This window comes from Diceros bicornis, chromosome 21 (assembly GCF_020826845.1).
Source record: "Diceros bicornis minor isolate mBicDic1 chromosome 21, mDicBic1.mat.cur, whole genome shotgun sequence".
NCBI lineage: Eukaryota > Metazoa > Chordata > Mammalia > Perissodactyla > Rhinocerotidae > Diceros > Diceros bicornis.
This window is the reverse complement of record NC_080760.1, coordinates 57428656-57450043: the sequence shown is the minus strand read 5'-3', so window position 1 is coordinate 57450043 and position 21388 is coordinate 57428656. Positions and strand designations below refer to the sequence as shown.

The following is a 21388-nucleotide window of genomic DNA, read 5'->3' as shown; positions in this document are numbered from 1 at the left end:
AGAAGTGGGAGAGGGCTACAGATTAAGAGATTTAAGAGCCTATCAACCAAATGCATTGTGCGTACCTGATTTGAATCCTGATTTACACAAACCAGTTGTAAAAAGATAATAATAATGTATGAGACAAATGGGAGACTCTGAAGACTGATCGGATATTTGATGATAACAAGGGATAATCGTTAATATTTAGGTGTGATAATGGTTTTGTAATTACCTTTTTTAAGGGCCCTTATCTTTTAGAGACAGACATGGAAATAATTATTAAACAAAACGACCTCCTGTATGGGATTGGGGAAGGAGGTAACTGGATAAGGAAATAGCCGAAGAGAGATTGGCTATGGGTCACTAATTGTTTCACTTGTTTCACGGGCACGTGAGTTCGTTATACTACTTTCTCTACCTTTGTATATCTTTGAAATTTTCCATAATAAGAAACTAAAAAGAAAATAGAAAGAGCAGGGGGGAAAGTAGATCCCTGTGGATGGGCTCTCTGTCCCCCTGGCCTGCTCCATTTTTCTTCACATCCCAGCACACTGGCTGCCTGCAGTCATCTTATTTGCATGTTTATGGTATTTTTCCACCAGGACGTGAGCTCCACAGAAAGGGGCTTGCCGCTTTGCTATTCCTAGGGCAGGACCTGGGAGTAGGTGTGCTGAGCAGATAAAGGAAATCAATAGACTGGAAGACAGGGGAGTAGGACAAGTGTCTCCTCACATCCTCCTGACGTCCAGCAAAGGACCAGTGGAGTTGCACAGAAGCCATTTCCCACAGGCGGGCAGACCTGTGCGGTCAGCTCGCAGAAGAGGAATTGCTGGGTGAAGAGGCACGCAGATGGATATTGCTGGATTGGAGTCCCTGGAAGTCATCCAGATTTGCAGTCCCTGTGGCAATGTGTGAAGGCATCCATTTATCAACGTCATTCGTCCCTCCACTCACACACGCGCATGTGTGCACCACCGTATACCAAGCCCTCTTCTCTGTGCTTGGGACACACCGCGAACAAAATGGGCAGAATCCCTATAGCACTCACTGTCCAGAGGCATACATGGGAAAGGTGCTGAGGAGAGATTTAATTTGCATTTCTCTTACTATGAGTCATGTTTTAAGAGTCATTTGTATTTCCTTTTCTGTGATGGTTCATACTATTTGCCTAGACTTTCTTAATGATTAGTAGAAACGCTATATTTTAAGGAAATTTGCCCTTTTGCTGTAATGTGAGTTGCAAATATTTTTCCCAATTTGAGGGTTGTCTTTTTTGAACTTGCTTATGTTGGATTTTTTTTTTTTATGTGGTAAAATTTATCCTTCGGTATTTGATATAGGACTTCTCCAGTGTGGATCACATGATAACAAAGAAAGAACAGCTGCGCACGAGAGGCTTTCCCACACACATTAGACCCACAGACGTCAATGACGATGAAAGCTTTAGTGAAAATTTAAAACTCACACGTTGAGAACTGTGGGATAGGACACGGCCAGCACAACTGGTTGCCTATCAAACATCCATTTCCCACTTCCTCCTCACTGATAGAACTCTATTTTATTTATTTATTCAGCATGGTACTGTTCCCAGCTGAAAAGCTACATTTCCCAAGCCCCTGTAGAGCTAGAGCTGGTTCTATAACACACTTCAGGCCAAGGAACTATAAGTCACTGAGTGCAGTTCTGAAAAAACTCTTTACAGTGGGGTTGACTGACCAAGTATTTGCTTTTTCCCATTCTGCCTGGAATGTGGGTGTGATGCTAGAGATGGAGCAGCTTTCTTGCAACCATGAGGCAACAAGAGAGAAAATGACAATGAAAGCCACATGTTAAGACGGTGTTATGAGAGGTTCGGGGATTTGATTGGAGACGTAAAAGAAACTTTCCACTCCAAACAAATGGACTGAAGGTATATTTTATTATATAGAAGATAGTAAAGGCGATAGTCTGCAAACAGATCCGAATAGGTCAAATATTAAGAGGGAAAAACATCAGCTCGACCGGAAAGGGAAAACACCCACATCGACTGAAGAGAAATGACACAAATCAACCAGAAAGAGAAACACCAGGTTGACCGAAAACACATCAGATCAATTACTTCACAATAAATCAATTACTTACAACAAATCAATTACTCACAACATCCACGCCCCGCTGCCGGGAGAGTCCTGTCAATCGACTCGGCTGGGCAGGGATCACAAGTCCTGGGTAAGGCGTCCCTACCACAGGTGGAACTCTCCCCAGGCTTCAGTTTCCAGCAGTTTTTATAACATCAGTAATTTCCAGAGTAAGCAGTTACAGAGTTTGCAGAGCAAGCATTTAGTGTTCCCACGCACAAATGGTTATCAGTGGCATACGTGCACTGAGCCCCTTGGCTATCATCCCAGCCCAGTAGTTGTGTACATGCATTGTTCTCTCTGGTTATCGTCCCAGCCCGGCACAGATGGCCAGTCTGACCCGTGCTAGACGCCCAAAGAGCCTTGAAATGTTACAACTTGCAACTCTCTCCGTGGGAGAAAGGCCAGTTCCCCACCAGACAGAAAGCAGCTTTAGGGGCCAGCCCTGTGGCTTAGCGGTTAAGTGCTCGCGCTCTGCTACTGGCGGCTTGGGTTCCGATCCCAGGCGCGCACCAAAGCACCGCTTCTCCGGCCACGCTGAGGCCGCGTCCCACATACAGCAACTAGAAGGATGTGCAACTGTGACGTACAACTATCTACTGGGACTTTGGGGGGGGCGGGGGAAAGGAGGAGGATTGGCAATAGATGTCAGCTCAGAGCCGGTCTTCCTCAGCAAAAAGAGGAGGATTCGCATGGATGTTAGCTCAGTGCTGATCTTCCTCACAAAAAAAAAAAAAGAAAGAAAGGAAGCAGCTTTATATTTCTGTGTGTGCTGGTGGCTATAGGTCAATGGAACAGCCAAACATGGCTGTACTTATGTCAAGACAGATGGCCAATGGGAAATAAAGGGGGAACCTAGAGGCCTGGTGGCATTGTGGGGCCTAAACAGTCTACTTCTGGACTGCCTGTTCCTAGGGGAAAAAACAACACTTCTTTGGTTAAACCACTGTAATCAGGTTTCTGTTGCACATAGTTAACGCCAATCCTGAGACAGTAACATAATGTGTTAAATTGGTCAAAAGCTGATGTAAACACAACTTCAAAAGGACAAGTTCCAGTGTGGCACTCTAACGATGCCCCAAAAGCTCCAAAAATTTCAGGTGTACCCCTGGAAGCCCAGACTTTGGCCTCTGATTCTTTTCCACCAAAAGCAGTCAGGGATCTTGAGGGGACTGAATCCATACCTACAAGCCACAAAAGCAGGGGAGCCCCAGAACACCCTGTGGTCAAAACCAGGGTTCAAGGATGTCAGCCAAGCTCTGAGGCCCCTCTGACCACCTGGGACAATCTGGACATTTTTAAATGTAACTAATAATTATAATGGCAGTTAACTGGATCAAGTAGAGTTGGGGAAAGGCCTTGAATTCATTGTGTACTCAGAAAAGTTAATAATAAACAAAAAACTAGCTATAACAGAAAGGGTGACTAAATGTTTAATTCTCCATTTGCTTTAACAAAGAGGAGAGTATGCATGTGCGTGCCCACGTGTATATGTGTTGTTTATAAGTACACTATATTAGGGATCAATCAGAGAAACAGTATATACATAATACATACAATTTGTTACAGGGATTGGACCTCACACAACTGGGGGACATAAGCAATTCCTGCAGGCTGCTGTCTTCGCATCTGATGCTGGAGCAGGACAGGCAGCGGGAGAAGACAAATGTGAAGGGGGGAGAGCAAGAACAAGCTGGAACCTGTGTCACGAGCTTCAGCCTACGAAGATGGGCTGAAAACCCTTTGTTTTCCTTTATGATGTGGGTGGCCTGCAGAAGCGGGAGCCTTTTCTCAAGAGGCTAAACACAGCCAGGAATCAACGAAGCTGCAGGATCCAGAGCAAGGTAGAGCACTTGCAGACCTGTTGGTGTCTCCTGCCACCCAGTGAGCCAGGGGACAGGTGTGGTCGGCAGTGGCACCTGCCCAGACCTTCCATAGCACTCACCACCTCTGGACACACTCCCTAATTCACATATTTATTCTGTGTACTGCCTGCCTTCCCCATTCACACGTAAGGTCCACGAGAACAGGGATTTATTGGGAATGTTGCTCCTCTTGTTCACTGATGCAGCCCCAGCACTTAGGGCAGTGCCTCTCACACAACAGGCACTGAGTAAATACTGTGCCTGTCGAAGCAGAGACAAAGAGGTGGCACAAAAAAGATGTGCTGGGGAAAATGCTAGTTGTTGAATTGCTGGAAAAACTAGCAAAATGTTAGTTCTTGAATCTAAGGAAAGGGTATACAAGTGTTCATTGTACTAGTCTTTCAATTTTCATGAATGTAAGAACATTTGCAAAATAAAAAGTTGTGGAAGAGAAAACGCAGGGTGTGCTCAAAAGGTTCTAAAGCATCAGTTCTCTGTTGGGACCAAGGTTGCTGGGACAGAGCTCACTCCTCGTTGCTAAAAGATAAACTGAGGCTATTAAAAATTGAAGAGTGTCTTTGAGCAAACGTGGACTGGAATCAGCAGCACCAAACCGAAAGTGGTCGGGAGCGCTGAGCCGACAAGAGCCGGAAGGGGCCTCTATAGAGAAGACGCAGAAGCAAAGCAAGGAAACTGAAACTGACCGGCTGCAACTCCAGCAGTCGCCTTATCGGGAAAGCCTCGCTGGAGTCTGCTTCAGGTACCAAGGCATTACAGGCAGCCCAGTCTAACGGCCTCCTTGTTGAATTACTTTAACACTGTCAACTGGCAAAACCATCCAGGACCCACAACGGGGCCAGAGTCCGCCGACGCTGGTCCTGAGCTTCCCGGTCCCGCGGCCGAGGGGAACCTGGTGCGCTGGCTGCGTGGTGGACGGCGTCCGCTGCGGGAGGCTGACCCCTCTCTCCACGAAGCGGGGCCCGGACCCTCCCGGCTGTAGAGAGAAGACTCGTGGACGCACCAGCCCAGGGCTCGGCGCCCACGTGGCGCTGGTGAGGACGGAACTGCAGCCACACCCGCCCCGACCGGACGACCCCTGCAGCACCGCAGTCGGGGCACCGGCCGGCCGCAGACCCCGAGCCTCTGCGCCCCGGCCACACGCGCCAGACGGAAGGACACCAGCCTGTCCCCGGCGTCGCAGGTGCTCATCAGAGGCGAGACATCTCGGCCAGGCCCCCAGCTCCGCGACTGCTCCTCCAGGCCGGCCCTAACCGCGCTCCGCGAGCACCAGGCCCCGCTGCCCCGCCCCGCCTCCGGCGCACGGCTCACACCCCCGGAAGTCCCTGCACACCGCTGCAGATGGACGGGGAGGCGGCCACGGTCACACATGACGACCACCACCAGGCCCTTGGCGGGTCCCAGGGCACAGCAACGAACCACGCCTTCGGGGGCACCGGCACCCGCTGCAGCGGAGCAGCGACGACGCAGGACAGAAACGCGAAACCCAGCCGTAGGCGGGGCGCGGCGGGTTCTTGGGGAGGACGCACCGGAAGCTCCCGCGGAGCTACCAGAACTACGGCGTCTGCGAGGCCGGGGCGCGGTGTGGCCTCTCTAGGCGCCGCGGAGGCCTCGGCTCTTGGTGATGCCGGAGCGCGAGGCGCAGCCGTCAGTCAGGAAAAAGGCGCCGGGCGGAGGAGGTGGGGCCGACGGCCGGACTGGGAGGTGTCGCGCTCTAGGATTGGTGGCCCGGGAGGTGGGGCCTGAGGAGGCGGGGCCCTCAGGGATTGGCTCCAGCGCAGACGGGGCGGGGCGTCCCCTTTGTCTGAGTGCGCTGCGGGCGGACGCCCCTTCGCGCGTGAGGCTGCGGCGTGGATGGTGAGTGGGGGTGTGTGCCGGCGCCTGGCGGCCTGGACCCTCTCCTCTTGCGGACGCCGGAACCCCGGCGTCCTCCACACCCATCGGGCTCTTCCCGGGGGGCACGCGCTGCCCCATCCCCTCGCGCCGATTCCCTCTCCCCACGGACGCGCAGCAGCCCCTCCTCCTCCGCGGGCCCTTCTGAGCCTCCCAACGCTTTGCCACACCCGGACCCCCTCGCCGGCGCCCTCCCTTTCGCCCCGACACAGCCGGACCCCCTGGACCCCCTACCTCTGGGCCCCTGACACTCCCGGGCCGCCGCGGACGGCGCGCCTGGCCGGGCGGAGGTCGAGCGGGGCGGCGGGGCGGCCCCGAGGAGGGTGGTCGGCGCCCCGCGTGTCGCAGCCTGGCGCGGGGCCCCCCGGAGTGCAGAGCCGCGGCCCCGAGTCCTCGCCCGTGTCCCCTGTCACGGCGTGGGAGCTTCGCTCGGGAAACGAGACCGGCCTTCTCCAGCGTAGTTCGCAGATGTTTTCCCCCTTAGTCGTTTGTTCAGTATTTTACCGAGAAGGGATAGGCCGTTTTCTTTAATGCGGCAGGGGCGGTGGCCCCCGGGGCCCGCGTTGGCCTTGTCCCCCTGGCTCTGCGCTCTGCTCCGACCCGGGGTGGGGGCGGGCGTCCGCTGTCCCCACCGCCCCTGTCCGGAGGGGCCGGAGGTCGCGCTGGGCCTGGGGGTCGGCGTCCCCTCCCGCCGAGCACTGTTGTCCGTCCCGGCCCCGTGGTCGGCGAGGTTGAAACTTGGCGTGTTTCAGCCTTTGTGTTTCCTTTGTCATCCGCCGGGTCATGTTGTTTTCCGTATATGTCGAAAATATTCTCAAAGTGTCGTTTGACTCTGGTTATAGTGTTTTGTTCTCATTTGGGGTTTTCTGAGGTAGAAAATTTCAGGTTTTTAGTGGTCACATATTTACCCTTGAGGCTTGTGGGCTTGGTGCTGTGTTTTAAAGGGCTTTGCCCACTCCAAGATTATTTTTAAAATAAACTCTTGTTTTTGTCTGGTACTTGTGAAATGTTGCATCCATCTGGAATTTATTTTGCTGTGGGGTGTGTTGGGAATCTAGCTTCATTTTTTCCCCGAATCATGCTGTTTCTAACACTACCTATTGAATAATTCATCTTTCCATTGATTTGGAAAACCACCTTTGTCATGTGTTAAATTCTTACATGTCTTTGGGCCCATTTCTGGAATTTGTGGTGGTTTGATGTGCATAAGATTTTGATTTTCATGCAGCAGATCTGTGGGTCTCTGCCCCCCAGGCTTTCTGCTTTTGGTATTTTTCTTGGAAAGGCCCTTCCCACGTAAAATAATGAAAATTTATCTGAATATTTATTCAGATTCTTTTTATGATGTAATTTTAGTTCTTATTCATTCATGGCTTCATTAGATTTTTGATATAGGGTATGAGATGGTCTGATTTTTTTTTCTGTCCTGTTTTTTATGCCTTTGCCTTGCTCTGCTTTCTGAGAGATTTGTTGAGCTTTATGTAAAGGTCTAATTTTATTTTCCCCAAAGCATTTAACCCACTGCCCTAGCACCACAACTGAATCGTCTGTCCCCCAGCGATTTGAATTGCCTCCTCTGTCCCCCATTTATCTAGACTTGGCCCTGCTCTGCCCGGTTCCTGACCTGCCCCTTCTTGACCAGGCCCACTGGGCTCTCAGGACAGCGGCCTTGTGGGTACAGTGGGCAGAATTAACGTTTATAAATGTTATTTTATCATCACATTTATTCATCACATTTCTAAAGTTTAAGATTTGTTTCTTGTTGCCATTTGTGAACAGAATCTTTTGCCGTGTGTATTTTCGGACTAGGTGTTGCTGGTGTATAGGAATGCTGTCGGTTTGGAAGCGTATTTGGGATCATTTACTCTAGAAGGTTGCAGGATGGGCCGGCCCCGTGGCTTAGCGTTTAAGTGTGAGCGCTCCGCTACCGGCGGCGGAGGTTCGGATCCCGGGCGCGCACCAACGTACCGCTTGTCCGGCCATGCTGAGGCCACGTCCCACATACAGCAACTAGAAGGATGTGCAACTATGACATACAACTATCTACTGGGGCTTTGGGGAGAAAAAGGGGGGAAAAAAAAAAAAGGAGGAAGATTGGCAAACAGATGTGAGCTCAGAGCCGGTCTTCCTCAGCAAAAAGAGGAGGATTAGCATGGATGTTAGCTCAGGGCTGATCTTCCTCACAAAAAAAAAAAAAATAGAAGGTTGCAGGGTTGTGCTTTGTGCTCACAAGTGGCTCAGAGCTGCCTCTTCTGAAGGTGCTAACACCGTGGAGGGCGGGGCTCCATGGAGATGAAGAGGGGGCTGGGCATTCCATACAGGAAAACCTGGGAGTGAGGATGGTGAGAACGGAGGGAGGGAGATCCTGGGGGCTGCCCACCGGAGACCTGGGACTCCAATGTACCAGTCACAGCCTGTCACTGTGGGTGGGGTCTTTGGAAGGACAGGCTTGCTTGCTCTTTTACATCAAGACCATCTGGAATTCCAACAAGGGTGATAAGTTCCTAAAGCTTAGCTTACAAAAAAAAATAATAATAAACATTAAAATCTAAGCTTTTTGCATCTCTGCAGTCCCTTTTTTATTTCCTGTCCATGTTTGCTGGCTGCTCAGTTATCACAAGAGCCAGACCCTGCTTGACAGAGTGTCTCATTGCAGTGTGACTTCCTTCCATTTTCTGTAAGTGACCACTGCTGCTGAGAACATTGATCTGTTCTGGTTTTGTTTGGGTTATTTGGAAGGGAGACTTCCAAAAACAAAATTCCTGCATCTGAAGAATGACTGTGACGATGGGCAGGTTAGGGTTAGGGCAGAGTGTCAGCGCTGTTTATACTTGCTCCTGCACTGCGGGTGGCATGGCCTCCCCAAGCGGCTCCTCAGAGTCTGTTCTGACACTCAGTGGTGGAGACTCGGGTCCTCAGGGCCATCTGAGCGGGAATTGTCATGCCCACTGTGTCCCTTCCTGTCTAAATTCCTGTTTTTTCCACAGAGCAAAGCCTGGAGTTGGGCATCAGAATCGGGGGCAGCGAGGGAGGGTTGCTTGTTAAAAGCCAGCTCGGTGCCTCAGGTGGCTCTGGGTGTCCCTGCCTTGCAAGTGTCCAGCGGGTTCAGTTTGAGGCTGCAGTGTTTTGCACGTCTTTGCTTCCAGTCACAGACTTGTTCCAGGAGACCCACACCTTATTTACCAAAGTTCACATAAGGAAAAATTAGAAACTAGTTAGTGCCGCTTTTTAAATTTCTTTTGTTCATTTTTTATCAGAATACAAGTGTCTTAGTTTTTTTGGGCTGCTATAACAAAATACCACGGACTGGGTAGTGTACAACAGATGCTTATTTCTCACAGTTCTGGAGGGTGGAAGTCTGAGACCAGGTGCGGGCGTGGTCGGGTGAGGGCCCTGTTCCTGGTTACAGACTTCTGGCTGCGTCCTCATGTGGGGGAAGGGGCCGGGGAGCTCTGTGGGGTCTCTTTTCAGGGCACTAATCCCATCATGGGGCTTCACTCTCATGACCTAAGCACCTCCTAAAGGCCCCACCTCCTAATGCCATCATGTTGGGCATTAGGATTTCACCATATGAATTTGGGGAGGCACAAACGTTCAGACATAGCAACAAGCATACTTGGCAGTGTGCTTTTTTCACTTGGCAATATGCGAAGGTCATGCTAGCTAGAGACCTTTTGTTTTTTTTACTTTGCTAGGACTCACCCCCAGTGGAAATCTTTTCCCCTTGCCCCTCTCTGTGCCTCACACACGTTGACAGCCTAATCGAATCGAAGGAGATAACACTGTGTCTGGCAGCATCTGACTGCACCAGGCAGTTCTGAGTGCTCTCTTCTCACTAACCTTGCCGTCCTCTTGAGGCCCTCAGAGGACGTATGTAATCTCCCTGTTTTACAGGTGGGGGCAAAGCGCACACACACCCTTTGTGGCCCTGGGTCATTGTTTATGAAACAGGAGCATCATCGACATGCTCTCTGCGTCTCGTGCTTTCACTTACCCGTCCGGCCGCCTGGCACAGCCTAAATCTTTCTCTTAGCGGGTGTGTGACCTGTGTGTGGAAGGACCTTGGTGGTGTTGGCGGTGGCACCTAAAGCCTGTGTCCATCCCAGTAGGGCACCTGCTGTCCAAGGGCGTATCTGATTCACCTAGATACTGGCAGGCGGCTCTCCTGAGAAAGAGTGTGTTAGAGGCTCCACTCTCCCATCCCTGCCAGCGACAGATGCTGGTACTTGTTGCTGTTCTAAAGGGTGTGAAGTATGGTCTTATTGCTCTTTAAATTTCACTCACTTATTCAATAAACATTGGGCCACTGGCTGCTCTGCCAGGACAGGAAGGGAGGATGTGAGAGCTGGATGGGCAGAGGCCCCCAAGCGGGGTTCAGGAAGGGCTTCAGTGAGAGGGCAACGTGGCCAGACACCGGCCAAGGGGCAGGAGCCTCCCTGGCAGAGAGGAGGCCGGGCAGGGCTTTGAGCAGCCTCAGAGGAGCCAAGGAGGGGCTGGAGCTGAGGACAGTCACTGTGCTCCTGTGTGTTCCCGTGCTCCCATGGGGGGCAGACACAGGACTGTGCTGCAGGGGGCCAGGTTCTGGGTGGACCTGGAGGGTGGTTAGGAGTGGGGAGTGAGTGTGAGGAGGAAAGGCAGCTTCAGGAGCACGTCTCGTGTACCAGTGCACAGACCGACTGGCGGCAGAAATGCCGGCTCAGGGCTGGATGTTAAGTGTCTGAGATACTGTAGAACATCTACTTGGAGATATTGCGTTGGAAAGAAGGGGACTGCCAGCTCAGCCACACCAAAAAAGAGCCCCCTGGGCTCTTTACTGAACATTTAGGATTATAGGATGACCACACCCAGTGCCAGGTATGTCCAGGACATGGGGCAGGAAGCAGCTCAGGTGCACAGACACAGCAGGAGCAGGAGCTGGCCTGGCCCACGGCCTCGTGGCAACATGAGGCAACACCTCCTGGATCGGCCGTACCAGCTGTTAGCACCCACTGGGGAGGCCCTGAATGGGGTTCCTGTGGGTGTTCATTGTTGGATCCCAGCCCAGGTGCAGTCGGGCCATAGTGTGAATGACTGTCTACCTCTGCCAGGTTCCCAGAGGACCAGAGCTGGATTGTTCATGAAGGTCAGATTCTCACGCAGACGAGGGTGGACGGAGGCCCCGGCTGAGAGAGCAGTGTCCAGGAGACCCATTGGAGACTGAGTTATAGGAGGATGGGGTGACCGACTGTCCCCACTGCTGACAGTAGACAAGGGTTTGGCCACGTGGAGGTCATAGAACACCCTGACCAGGGCCACTTGGCAGGGTAGAGCACTCATGGGGAGGCATCTAGACAAGGCTGTGGCCCTCGGGAGAATGACTGACCACGAGAGATGGCAGGTCTGTGGGTGACTCAAGAATGGGACAGGGTGAGGCAGGAAAGAAGATGCTGCTCCTCGAGGATACGCCAGAGGCCACCAGGAGGGCCGGAGGCAGAGCACATGGTGGCAGTGGCTTCCCCACTGTTGGTTCTGAGACCTGGCAAGGCAGCAGAGCCCCCCTTCTTTCAAATTCTATTCTTGCCTATTCCCCAGCATCCATTGATCGTAGGAATTCTAAGTAGTTTTACTCACTCCTTTGAAAGAGTGGGCTTTCTGCCTGCTGGGCTTCTGTGTCTCTGCTGTAGACCCGCCTTGATGCTCCAGGAGATGTGAACCCTGTTCCCCCATCAGGAGAGCTCTCGGTCCCCCCTTGTTTCCAGCAGTTTGGGTGTGACAGACATCTTAGCTAAACTTCTCCTGATATATCCCCAGAGCCCGCCCACCCCCAGGCCTCTCGGTCAGGTGCTCAGACCAAATCCCTGGGTCACTCTGGACTGAATCCACCAGAACCCAGGCGCATCTCATGCCTCACTGCCAACTACTGTGGAGCCACCGCCGGGCTCACAGCCCCTGCCTCATCGAGCACCAGGGCCATCAGGGCACAATCAGGCTTGGAGAGCCATCAGCATGCCCACAGGAGGATTGTGGTCAAGCCAAGCATGCAGGGCCTGGGTTGGGGTCCCCACAGGAGTCTGGGCCACAAGCAGAAGCATCCTTTGCCAGCCTCTCTTCACTGGGGGGTAGTCTCTGGTGGCGGCCTGGCCTGGCGCCTACACAGACCTGATGACAACTTGACACCTGTGTGGGTGTCTTTGTGCACAGACCGTGGACCAGGCCAGGTGAGCTGGGCAGACGGCCCAGAGCCCTTGCTGGCTCCCTAGCCACAGGTGTGACTGGCCAACCACGAGAACCCCAGGGGTCTGGAGAGCAAAGCTTTGTGGCTGGAGTCCTCGGGGTCCACAAGCATCCCCAGACATCTTAAAGATGGGACCTTCCTGGGCCCATGGCCAGAGATCCCAGCAGCTGCTTGTTTGTGCAGCCCCTGAGCTATGGGGTCAGAGTTCACAGGGGGCAGGGCTCCCCTGGAAGTCAGGGTTTGCAGGGGCAAGGCTGGGCCTCTCATGTGCTCCCTTCTCTTCCTCAGTTCCACAGGCTCCTCTGATTTCCATCTTCCTCAGAGACCCCAGGGGACCAGGCGATGGCAGCAGCCAGGCTCCTGCCGCCACTGGCAGGACCCCAGGTGAGCTGCCCCTTGAGGCCTATGCAGCAGCCCTGCATTTCCTCATGGTCCTCCTACGCCCCGGGCTCCTGGTGGCAGCCTGAGTGTCACTGTATCCCCTGAACTCTGTGGCCCCTTCCTGTCGACCCCTTGGCTCACAGGGTGCCCTCCCTGCGTGTCCCAGGGCATCCCCCCATCCCAGGGCGTCCCCCACCCACCCCCACGTTGCATGCACCTATTCCATCTCGACTGTGGAGACTCAGTCCAACCCGCAGCAGCCCCTGTCATTCCAGGCCAAGGTGACCTTCGAGGACGTGGCCGTGCTCCTCTCCCAGGAGGAGTGGGACCGCCTGGGCCCTGCTCAGCGGGGTCTGTACCGACACGTGATGATGGAGACCTATGGGAACGTGGTCTCGCTGGGTATGGCCCCTCAGCAGGCCTTGTCTGCGTCTGTGTGCTCAGCAGGGGGTGGGGGCTTCCCAGGGGCAGGGGTCATGGGGCGGGGGCCTCAGGGTTGCCTCCTGGGTGCTCAGCTCCAGAGGGAGTTCAGTACTGTCTGTCTCAGGCCCGCGGGTGGGGTGGGGGCGCTCACAGATGTTGTGTAGACAAAAGCACTTCTCTCCCCACGGGCAGGACTTCCAGGATCCAAGCCCAATGTGATCTCTCAGCTGGAGCGAGGGGAAGAGCCATGGGTCCTGGACGGGCAGGGGACAGAGGAGAGTAGGGGCCCAGGCAGTAGCCACTCAGGTGAGTGAGAGGAACCGGCTCTTCTTCACTGTGAGCAGAGCAGGTCCCGGTGGTTGTGGGCACTGACGGGAGACAGCAGGAGTGGCTTCCACCTGGGGCCTCTCCCAGCAGCGAGGCTGCAGGGGGCAGTGCTGAGCCAAGCAGAGGCCGAGGCAGGAAGCCAGTGGAGAGGTGAGTACAGATGGGCGGTGAGCTGGGCAGCATAGGAAGGGCGATGGGGAGAGCGCACATTCCACCCCTGCCGTGTCCCTGGTCCCTGTCCTTATGGGAAATTCAGATTTTGAGGGTTAGCTGGTTGATGGATAAAAGAACGAATGAAGCATCCTAAGTGTAGACAGAAGTTGCTTAAGCTGATACTTAGGTGAGGGCTGAAGGCATGTGTGTGAGATGAAGAGCCAGACCAGGGAGCCATGTGTGGCTCTACACCCACGTCTGTGCAGCATTGTCCTGGGGGCCCCACACACAAAATAAGGCAGATAAACAGCAAATAAAACTAAAGACAACGAAAGCTATAAGAATTGGAAACAAAGAAGAAAAGTGTTGTTTGCAGTTCATATGATTGTCTGCTTGGAAAAAGATTGCTTAGAATTCACCAGAGAGTTTACCAATTTGCTGGATACAAAATCAGTTTTATTTCCATTTGTCAGCACAAAGGTGTGATTTCTGTTTTCCAGCCTTATTGAGATAATAATTGACATACAGGTATACAGCGTAATGATTTGACTTACATATATTATGAAATGATGCCACAATAAGTTTAGTTGACATCCACCATCTCATATAGATACAAAAAAACAGAAAAAAAAAGGTTTCTTTAAAGGTGTGATTTTTAAAAAGATAATATTTACAATAACATCAGAAATATAAAGTATCCAGTGATTAATCTAACAAATGATGTGCAAAACCATTATGGAGAAAATTATAAAAGGGAAGGCGATGGCAGGTACATCCAACCCTGAAGGTGGTGTTCAGTGGTTGCTTTAGGCGAAGACGTCCGATGAAGGAAGAGGACCTCTGAGTCTCCGGAGAACCTCGGTCAGCCTGTCCTGCGGGCCGTGGCCCCTCGGGTGTGGGGTGTGGCTCGGCACCACCCCCGTGGCTGATCAGCTTCAGTCTCAGGTGTGGCGCTCTCCACCTTGTTTCCAGGGGCTGTGTGGACGGGGCACCAGGTCTTACAGACAGCCCACCTCTTACTGACCTGCAAAATCAGATATCCTCAGAGAAACAGTGAATTTTGCCAGCCCCAGAGGAATTCAGTTTTCCAGTGAATATAAAAAAACACACAGGGCCGGCCCCGTGGCTTAGCGGTTAAGTGCGCGCGCTCCGCTGCTGGCGGCCCGGGTTCGGATCCCGGGCGCGCACCGATGCACCGCTTCTCCGGCCATGCTGAGGCCGCGTCCCACATACAGCAACTGGAAGGACGTGCAGCTGTGACATACAACTATCTACTGGGGCTTTGGGGGAAAAATAAATAAATAAAAATTATTAAAAAAAAAACACAGCATTTTGTTGTGGAAATCTTGCACAGAACTTTAAACTGTTTGCTGATTGAAGCCACAGTGGGCGAGAAAACTCGGATCCACAACCAAACCATACCTGGGCTTCCTGGTGGCTGGCTGTGGTCTCACCTGATGGAGATCTCAGACAAGTGACCTTCAGATTTGATGCCAAAGTGACTGAAATTCTCCAAGAGCATAGTGGGTCGGAGATGAGAAGTTTTTGTACAGAAGAACCTGGTCACTCTGCCCCATGCATAGGCCTTGGAGGCTCTGGGCACTGAGAGATTAATGATGTGCATAGACCAGAAGCCGGCCTGCAGCAGCCTGGGGCACTACCACAAGCATTAGAGGAAGGAGGAGCAGAGGGGCCTGCACAGCTTACAGCCTTGCCCTCTGCAGGATGGATAAGCTGTGAGCCTGCCCTGCCCTGCTGTTTTTAACTCAGTGAATTGCACTTCCATGTTGTAACAGCAGATGAAAGGATTTTTCCACTCTCGAGAAGTGTTTTGTTGTCACTTCAACTCTCTGTTCCTTTTGCAGACAACCTCAAATGTGACCACATGACAGCTTGTATGCGACAAGACAATTCATCCTGTCCATGGGGTAAGTGTTATGTCTGATCTTCTTTTTAATCCAGCACAGTCCCTGAAGGTGTTAGTGCCCGTGATTCACCAGAAGGTAAAGAGGCTCCCAGGGTGCTCTGATGCAGAACGTGTGTTCTCGTTATACAGCACACACAATCTCTGCAAAACTTTGGGGGGGGGGGCGGTTTCTAAATTAAAACTTTGTTTCAGTGGAATTGCTTTTTTCTCTTTATTTGTCTTGTTACACTTAAAACATTCTTCCATCCCTTATACTTGAAACAACAACTGAAGCCATCATTCTGAAAGTGAGGGGCTCTTTGCTCAAGGCCAGCCCCCGTACGGCGTGGATGGGAGGTGGCCTGTCGCTGGCGTTCACAGTGGCTTGAGTCTGTCTGTGAACACGAGCATCTGGTCATGTGTCGCTTTTATGCCCTGGACAACTGAGTGAGTAACCTCTTCCACTTTTGCTATTAAAGTCCTCCTACTCATCTTGTTACTTGGGCATCAGGCCAGAAACCATCCATTCAGGAAGCTTCAAACAATAGAAATGATATTTTTCAATATAAATGAGTAATTATTTCTCTGACCCCTTGGCTTTCTTTTGTGAAAATGAGGCTTATAACTCAAAAAACAAAGAACTAAAACTTGTTTACTGGTTGAAAAAACACATAGTATTATAACTTCTTAAAAATAAGATATGTAAAAATCTTATTAAACAGATACCAGTGAACTCAGATATTTTTTAATGAAGAGCGTAGAGAATACTGTTACCACTTATCAGTACAGTACACACTTAATAAATAAATTGCTCTGAAGAGAATAAAAGATGCAGAAAAACCCAATAAGAAAAGTAGGCACAAAACTTGAACAAGTTAGAAGAGGAAAACCAAAGGGCCAATAAAAAATGAAAAAATGCTCAGTCTCGTTATTCGTCAGTAAAATGGAAATCAAAACCACTCGGGGGCCAGCCCAGTGGTGTAGCAGTTAAGTGCGCGGGCTCGGCTTCGGTGGCCCGGGGTTCACAGGGTCAGATCCCGGGCACGCACCGATGCACCGCTTGTCAAGCTATGCTGTGGCGGCGTCCCATATAAAGTAGAGGAGGATTGGCATTGGAGTTAGCTCAGGGCTAGTTTTCCTCACAAAAATAAATAAATAAACCACTCTGATACACCATGTTCACTTTCAGAATGGAGAAAATGGAAAGATCTGACGACACCAAGTGTGAGTGAGGCTGCAGAGCAGCTGCTGGAGATGTGAGGGCACACACTCGCCTTGGAAAACTGTGGGGCATTATCTAATGAAGTTGAAAATAGGAATCCCTATGTTAAACACTTCCGCTCCTTTGCGTATACCGTAAGGACGTTTGTGTGGAAGCACCAGGAATCACATACCAGAATCTTCGTAGAAGCAGGCTTCATGATAGAAAAAACTGGAAACAACCCAAATGTCCATCAACAGTGGAACAGATGTAAATAATCTATGATATTTTAATATAACAGAACATATCACAGTGCTTCCTAATAAAGAACCCCAGAATGAGACACTGACGACCAGATTCTGGCCACCCGTCCCAGGGAGGGAGCACCACAGGCCCCCATCTTGGGGCCTGCCTCTTCAGGTCTTTCAAAGTGGAGGAGCAGAGCAGAATGTGGGTTCTCTGAGCTGATAATGCCCAGTTCTTACCCAAACAAACTAAAATAAGTTATTCTGCCTGCCCTGGAGAGGAGGGAGGGGGAAGAAGTAGTCGCCACACACCCACTCGGATGCTTTCCTGAGACAAGATTGCTTGGTATCTCTGGGCAGCATTTGTAAATCTCCCCTCAGAGGGCTGCTGGCCCCAGCACCTGTCACAGGCCCCGGATGTGTTCTTGTTTGACAAAAGATAATTCCCTCCTTGGATCTTCCTCTGCCCACAGGGCTGCTCATTCTGGAATATCACTCAAGGACGACACGGTTTTTAACTGTCCTCCCGGAGGGCTTTGGGAAGCTAGAGGCAGCAGCACGGTGGGTGGAGTTGGCATCCCGAGCTGCAGGGCTTAGATTGGGTGCTAGGAGAGTTCACAAGGAGGCCTGGCTACCAGCCTGTCTTCCAGGAGGAGGAAGCATAAGGGCCTCACCGCGTGTCCTGCTGTCATTCGGAGCCAGCCTCTTGCTCCTTCCAGCCCTGACGTGGGGCCAGCTCCACCTGTTGAGTGTCCTTGATGAAGATCATTGAGCGCAGCCTGTCCTCCCAGAACATACCTGTTCCCCTTGTGAAGTCTTGGTCTCTGAGTGGCATTTTGCCATCTCAATTGCTCAGTCTCCAAGATTTACAAAACTATTGTCCTGAGCACCCACTGCTCTGCTCCACTCACACAGTCAGCCTGCAGAGCTCCCGACCTGATCGTAGAAATGTCCCACCTACTCTGTCACGCTAGCTGCCGCTCCTCAGGCCTCGTCTCTGGCCTAGACTTGGCAGGATTCCCATCATGTCTCTGTCTCGTCTTGCCCCCGAGTGCATTCTCCACAAAGAGGAGGTCACAGCCCCCCCGTGTACATATCTGTTGGACCTGCATATGAGAGCTCGCATATCCCACCTGCTCCACACTAGGCTTTGCTGTGTTGCTGTCTGCCCGACAGGGCTCCCCACAGTCGTAGGTGTGGTCCTGAATTTATTCCTGTTCCAATGGCTTCTGGAAGCTCAGTGCACATGAGGACTCCAGGGAAGGCAGGGCTCAGGCAGCAGTGGGCCATCACCCCACTACTGTGTGCCATATGTGCACTTCACACAGGAATGACCTCAGAGAGAGCCGGCACCTTTCTCTTAACCTGTGCTGTCAGCCTGGGCACATTTCTAGTTGTCTGACACAGTTGTGGTTTTTCTGCTCCTCTGCAGCTCACAGCGATGTGTTTCAGGGACCACATTCCTGCTGGCCATCCCGCGTCAGCAAAGCCACCTCATGGTTCCACTTGCTTTCGGGTTTAGAGTGGGTTAACATTTTAGTTACTGTTTTCACTTTGGTTTTGTTTCAGAATGTGAAAACAAGGGAGAGAACCAAAATAGAGACTTGAGTCTGAAGCCATTCATTTCAGAGGAAATAGTGATTCTGGGGAAAACACCCAAGATGTGGATTGATCAAGGAAATTATAAATCTGAGCAGAGCTTCTGTCGGAGCCCGAGCCCTGTTGGCCCCACCGAAGTTCAGGTCTTGAGCCAGAGGGTGCTTCCCACTCAGCACCAGGCCGTCCCTAGCGGGGAGAGACCTTACAGGTGCATCGAGTGTGGGAAATGCTTTGGTCGGAGCTCCCATCTCCTCCAGCATCAGAGAACCCACACTGGAGAGAAGCCCTATGTGTGTGGGGTGTGTGGGAAGGCCTTCAGCCAGAGCTCAGTCCTGAGTAAACACAGGAGAATCCACACGGGCGAGAAGCCCTATGAGTGTAATGAGTGCGGAAAGGCCTTTCGAGTGAGCTCGGATCTTGCTCAGCATCATAAAATACACACGGGAGAGAAGCCGCACGAATGTCACGAATGCCGGAAAGCCTTCACTCAGCTCTCGCATCTCATTCAGCACCAGCGGATCCACACTGGAGAGAGGCCGTACGTGTGCCCGCTGTGCGGGAAGGCATTCAACCACAGCACCGTCCTGCGGAGCCACCAGCGCGTGCACACCGGGGAGAAGCCGCACGAGTGCGGGCAGTGCGGCCGGGCCTTCAGCGTGAAGAGGACGCTGCTCCAGCACCAGCGGGTGCACACCGGCGAGAAGCCCTACACGTGCAGCGAGTGCGGGCGCGCCTTCAGCGACCGCTCCGTGCTCATCCAGCACCATAACGTGCACTCCGGGGAGAAGCCCTACGAGTGCGGCGAGTGCGGCAAGGCCTTCAGCCACCGCTCCACCTTGATGAACCACGAGCGCATCCACACTGAGGAGAAGCCCTACGGGTGCTACGCGTGCGGGAAGGCCTTCGTGCAGCACTCACACCTGATCCAGCACCAGCGGGTGCACACTGGGGAGAAGCCCTACGTGTGCGGCGAGTGCGGGCACGCCTTCAGCGCCCGCCGGTCTCTGGTCCAGCACGAGCGGATCCACACCGGCGAGAGGCCCTTCCGCTGCACGCAGTGCAGCAAGGCGTTCAGCCTGAAAGCCACGCTGATCGTGCACCTGAGGACGCACACGGGCGAGAGGCCGTACGAGTGCAGCCGCTGCGGGAAGGCCTTCAGCCAGTACTCCGTGCTCATTCAGCACCAGAGGATCCACACGGGCGAGCGGCCCTACGAGTGCGGGGAGTGCGGGCGCGCCTTCAACCAGCATGGGCACCTGATCCAGCACCAGAAGGTGCACAGGAAGCTGTGACCTCGGCTGCCGCGAGGAGACACAGACTCCTGCACGCAGACCAGGAAGCCTGCAGCCCAGGAAGAGCTTCTGTTAACTCTACAGAAGCCCATCTTTGGTAATTCAGTGTCACAAAGTAACTCCAGAGAGAAGCAGTCAGCATGTTGTTCCTGTGGAAAAACTTCAGAGGATGCCTGTTTTGTTTTTCTCAACATCTTGAAGTTATGTTGGAGAGGAATCACACAACTCTGAATTTTGTAAAGACAGCCATAATTCTTTATTTAACATTAGACAGTTTATTTGAAGTGAGAAACTAAAGGAAGTTAAGGCATAAGGATTACTGTCACAATAAAACTTTCTTACATTCCAAATAAAATTTTTTTCTTAGAATGTTACATGCCTTTCCTAAATATAAGGATTAGTCTGATTATTGCACTTAAAGTGAGAAAGTTGGACTATTTTCAATATTCTGTTAAAACACTAAAGTGCTGTGTGGATAAAATGATATAAAAAAAACATTGTCATCAAGTATCATGCAATTTTGCTGGAAATCTTAAGTGTGTGGAACCACCTGTTTTATATGGAAAAAAGGAAAAAGTCTAGAGATTAATTGAGAAATGATGTAAGTTTAGAAAACCCTATAGCTGGTACTTCCACTTTATTCAAGATCAGAAGGGATGTCCTAACATTTTAGTGAAAATTCAACTCAAAAGTGGATCTTTTCCTCAAAACCCAGCCTCATGACCTACAGACCCTGTGCCCCCAAAATCATGGGCTGTCTTGGGCCTCTGGGTTCCATTTGGGCATAGGAGGGGAGCTGTGATCTCAGAGCCCAGACCTCATGGCTGCTACACCAAGTGGGTGCCTCTTTACACATTATTGGTGTTTTTTAAAAAATGTTTCTAAAAAGACAGTTCTCTGGTGCATATTTTTAAAACAAAATTCTCGTGGCCGGCCCTGTGGCTTAGCGGTTGGGTGCGCACGCTCTGCTGCTGGTGGCCCGGGTTCGGATCCTGGGCGCGGCTGGCCGACGCACCGCTTGTCCGGCCATGCTTAGGCCGCATCCACATACAGCGACTAGAAGGATGTGCAACTATGACATACAACTATCTACTGGGGCTTTGGGGAGAAAAAGGAGGAGGATTGGCAATAGATGTTAGCTCAGGTCTTCCTCACCAAAAAGAGGAGGATTGGCATGGATGTTAGCTCAAGGCTGATCTTCCTCACAAAATAAATAAATAAAACATAAAATTCTCAAATTCAAATAGCTCTTTTTCTACTGTCTCTAATATTTCTAGTCCTATGTTTGAGGGTTTTTTTGTTTCATTTTTTTACTCTTGGTTCCAAGATAGCCCGGTATCCATTGTCATATATTGGGATGAATCTGGCTTATAATTTTAAAGTTTGGGGCCAGCCCTGTGGCTTAGCGGTTAAGTGCACGCGCTCCGCTGCTGGTGGCCCAGGTTCGGATCCCGGGCACGCACCGACGCACCGCTTGTGCAGCCATGCTGAGGCCACATCCCACATACAGCAATTAGAAGGATATGCAGCTATGACATACAACTATCTACTTGGGCTTTGGGGGAAAAAAATAAAATAAATTAAAAAAATAATAATTTTAAAGTTTTTTTTTCTCTTTCTCTTGAAAACGTTATCAGCATCTCAGGAAAAAGTAAGCACTAGAGTGTTGATCCTTAAGTCCGTGCAGTACACTGTGACACAAATAAAAGCTTGTTTTCCCCTCTCTGCAGACAGTGGTGAGAGGAGCTGACACCACTGGGGTATTACTTCCG

At 51.6% G+C, this 21388-nt stretch overlaps 1 protein-coding gene across 6 annotated transcripts; it reads left to right on the top strand.

Moving 5' to 3' along the window:
* Window positions 1–4402: 4402 nt before the first annotated feature.
* ZNF250 (zinc finger protein 250) lies at window positions 4403–19990 on the top strand. Of its 6 annotated transcripts, none has more exons than XM_058565219.1 (6): window positions 5415–5474; window positions 12378–12473; window positions 12731–12872; window positions 13086–13199; window positions 15239–15301; window positions 18295–19990. In XM_058565219.1, exons 2-6 carry the CDS (start codon window positions 12432–12434, stop codon window positions 19614–19616), a joined length of 1683 nt encoding a protein of 560 aa, XP_058421202.1. In that variant the 5' UTR covers window positions 5415–5474; window positions 12378–12431; the 3' UTR covers window positions 19617–19990. The 6 variants fall into 6 exon arrangements, with proteins under 6 accessions (XP_058421200.1, XP_058421207.1, XP_058421202.1 ...); XM_058565218.1 differs by lacking the exon at window positions 5415–5474 and adding an exon at window positions 5514–5839; XM_058565223.1 differs by lacking the exon at window positions 5415–5474 and adding an exon at window positions 5515–5839 and having other exon boundaries at window positions 12746–12872.
* Window positions 19991–21388: the final 1398 nt, after the last annotated feature.

Bases quoted from the DNA above. Each gene is read 5' to 3' on its own strand.
- ZNF250 (XM_058565217.1), top strand. From the start codon at position 5,324: ATGGACGGGGAGGCGGCCACGGTCACACATGACGACCACCACCAGGCC. The intron at 12,474-15,238 runs GTGAGCTGCCCC...TTCCTTTTGCAG, and splicing joins CGCCACTGGCAGGACCCCAG to ACAACCTCAAATGTGACCAC. The intron at 15,302-18,294 runs GTAAGTGTTATG...GTTTTGTTTCAG, and splicing joins CAATTCATCCTGTCCATGGG to AATGTGAAAACAAGGGAGAG.